Below are 1,644 nucleotides of genomic sequence, written 5' to 3'. Positions count from 1 at the left end.
CACCCAGCTGGCCCAGCTGCAGGTGCTGATCACCAGCGTGGAGGAGCAGCTGGCCGAGCTGCGCTGCGACATGGAGCGCCAGAACCAGGAGTACAGGGTCCTGCTGGACGTCAAGTGCCGCCTGGAGCAGGAGATCGCCACGTACCGCCGGCTCCTGGAGGGCGAGGACGCCCAGTGCGTGAGGGGCTGTGCCGCGGGGGGGGCAGCGGGACGACAGGGTGGGTAGCGAAGGAAACAGAAAAGGAACCACCTGCATTGCCTGCAGGATCCTGTCAGCCCATTCCCTGACCCACTGCATGCAACGGGGCCTCGAAATCCAGAACAGCCCCGTGGTTATAACGGTGCTGCAGCATCCCTGGATCCACCTCCCATCCCTCCTGTGTCCGTGTGACCCTGGGGAGGGAGCAGGTGCTGCTGCTGCTCCTTGCAGCTGGGATAGGTGCTGCCTTGGTATCCAAATCCCCGTGGCACACATGCATCCTTACCAGCTTCTTCCCGTAATTGTGACACCACACCGGGCAGTTTCCAGAAGCACTGGAATTTTAATCACTTACTGGTGATTATTACAAGAAATGAAGGCAGGGTTTAAACAATGATTTTATCTTGGTGATCACCCACTTTTCCCCTGTTTCTGACCACCTTTTTCCTGTTCTCCTCCTGTAGCATGTCCTCCCACTACATCGCACCAAAAGAAGGTAAGAACAGGTCTTGGCTGAAGCTCCGATCACATACAGCTCTATCACATCCTTATCCACCCTCTTAGCACAGAATTCTTCAACTAATCTACTGAAGTTATGATTTCATTATATTGCCAAAATGTGAATTGACAAAAACCACTCTTATGATATACCAAAACCTGTTTGAGAAATTATCTGGGCACACTGAAACTGTACAGTGAAGCTTTTAGGGGTGGGACTGGGGTGTTACATTGGGTTTCTGAGGCAGTGGTTCTAGTAACAAATCTTTAGGATGAAGCTCTTCAGGACGCTTTCTCCTTTCTGCCCTGGAAATAACGGTCCCTTCCTTCCCCATTTCAGGGCCTGTAACCACCCGCCAGATCCGCACAATCTTCGAGGAAGTGCAGGATGGGAAGGTGATCTCCTCCCGGGAGCAGATCACCCAGGCTGCCCACTGAACCCTCGGAGCCCACTGAGCCTGGTTTGCTGCAAACCTCACCCGGCACAGCAAAGCAGATCCCAGCTGACGTGCTCCGGCCGTGTGGGTCATGAAAAGCACCTTCTCCCTCTCTCACCTCCCTCCTTTTCCCCTCCCTCACCCTTTTCTCGGCGCTGTGCCACACGCAGAAATCAAATAAAGCTTCTCCTCACACTCCTGCAAACCAGGCTCTGGTCCCGTTGCTCTGGGGCTGTCCTGCTCCTGCAGCCGTGGGACAAAGCTCCTCCCTGGAAGGACCAACATTCCCCATCCTCGGTACCACCATGGTGGGCCCAGCACACCCACACCTCTGGACACCTGAGACCTGGCGGCTCCAGGGAAGAGGGGATGGATGCTGGTGTGGAGGAGGCCCGGACAGGCACTGATCCCACAGGTGGTGGGGGCTGAAACGTGTCAGAGTGTCTGCATTTCACCTCAGGCTGGGCACTGAGAGGTTCAGGTCAGGCAAAGCTCTGCTCCCCTGCTGCA

General features: G+C 55.7%; 1 protein-coding gene across 3 annotated transcripts in view; it reads left to right on the top strand.

Moving 5' to 3' along the window:
* LOC114069262 (keratin, type I cytoskeletal 14) overlaps positions 1–1,644 on the top strand; it is a 14,776-nt gene that overhangs the window by 3,527 nt on the left and 9,605 nt on the right. The window contains exons 7-9 of one of the 3 annotated variants that reach the window (XM_027905927.1): positions 23–174; positions 664–695; positions 1,038–1,339. The exons of 1 other annotated variant lie outside the window; for it this stretch is intronic. In XM_027905927.1, coding sequence (XP_027761728.1) covers positions 23–174; positions 664–695; positions 1,038–1,135 — 282 coding nt within the window. In that variant the 3' untranslated portion in view covers positions 1,136–1,339. Of the gene's footprint in view, positions 1–22; positions 175–663; positions 696–1,037; positions 1,340–1,644 lie in introns of those variants that run through there. One more of the 3 variants, XM_027905929.1, reaches the window with a different exon arrangement.

This window comes from Empidonax traillii, unplaced genomic scaffold, assembly GCF_003031625.1.
Source record: "Empidonax traillii isolate 1590-97213 ecotype Southwest subspecies unplaced genomic scaffold, ASM303162v1 scaffold1222:size288430, whole genome shotgun sequence".
Classification (NCBI taxonomy): domain Eukaryota; kingdom Metazoa; phylum Chordata; class Aves; order Passeriformes; family Tyrannidae; genus Empidonax; species Empidonax traillii.
The sequence above is the reverse complement of the archived record's forward strand: the minus strand, read 5'-3'. Positions and strand labels throughout refer to the sequence as shown.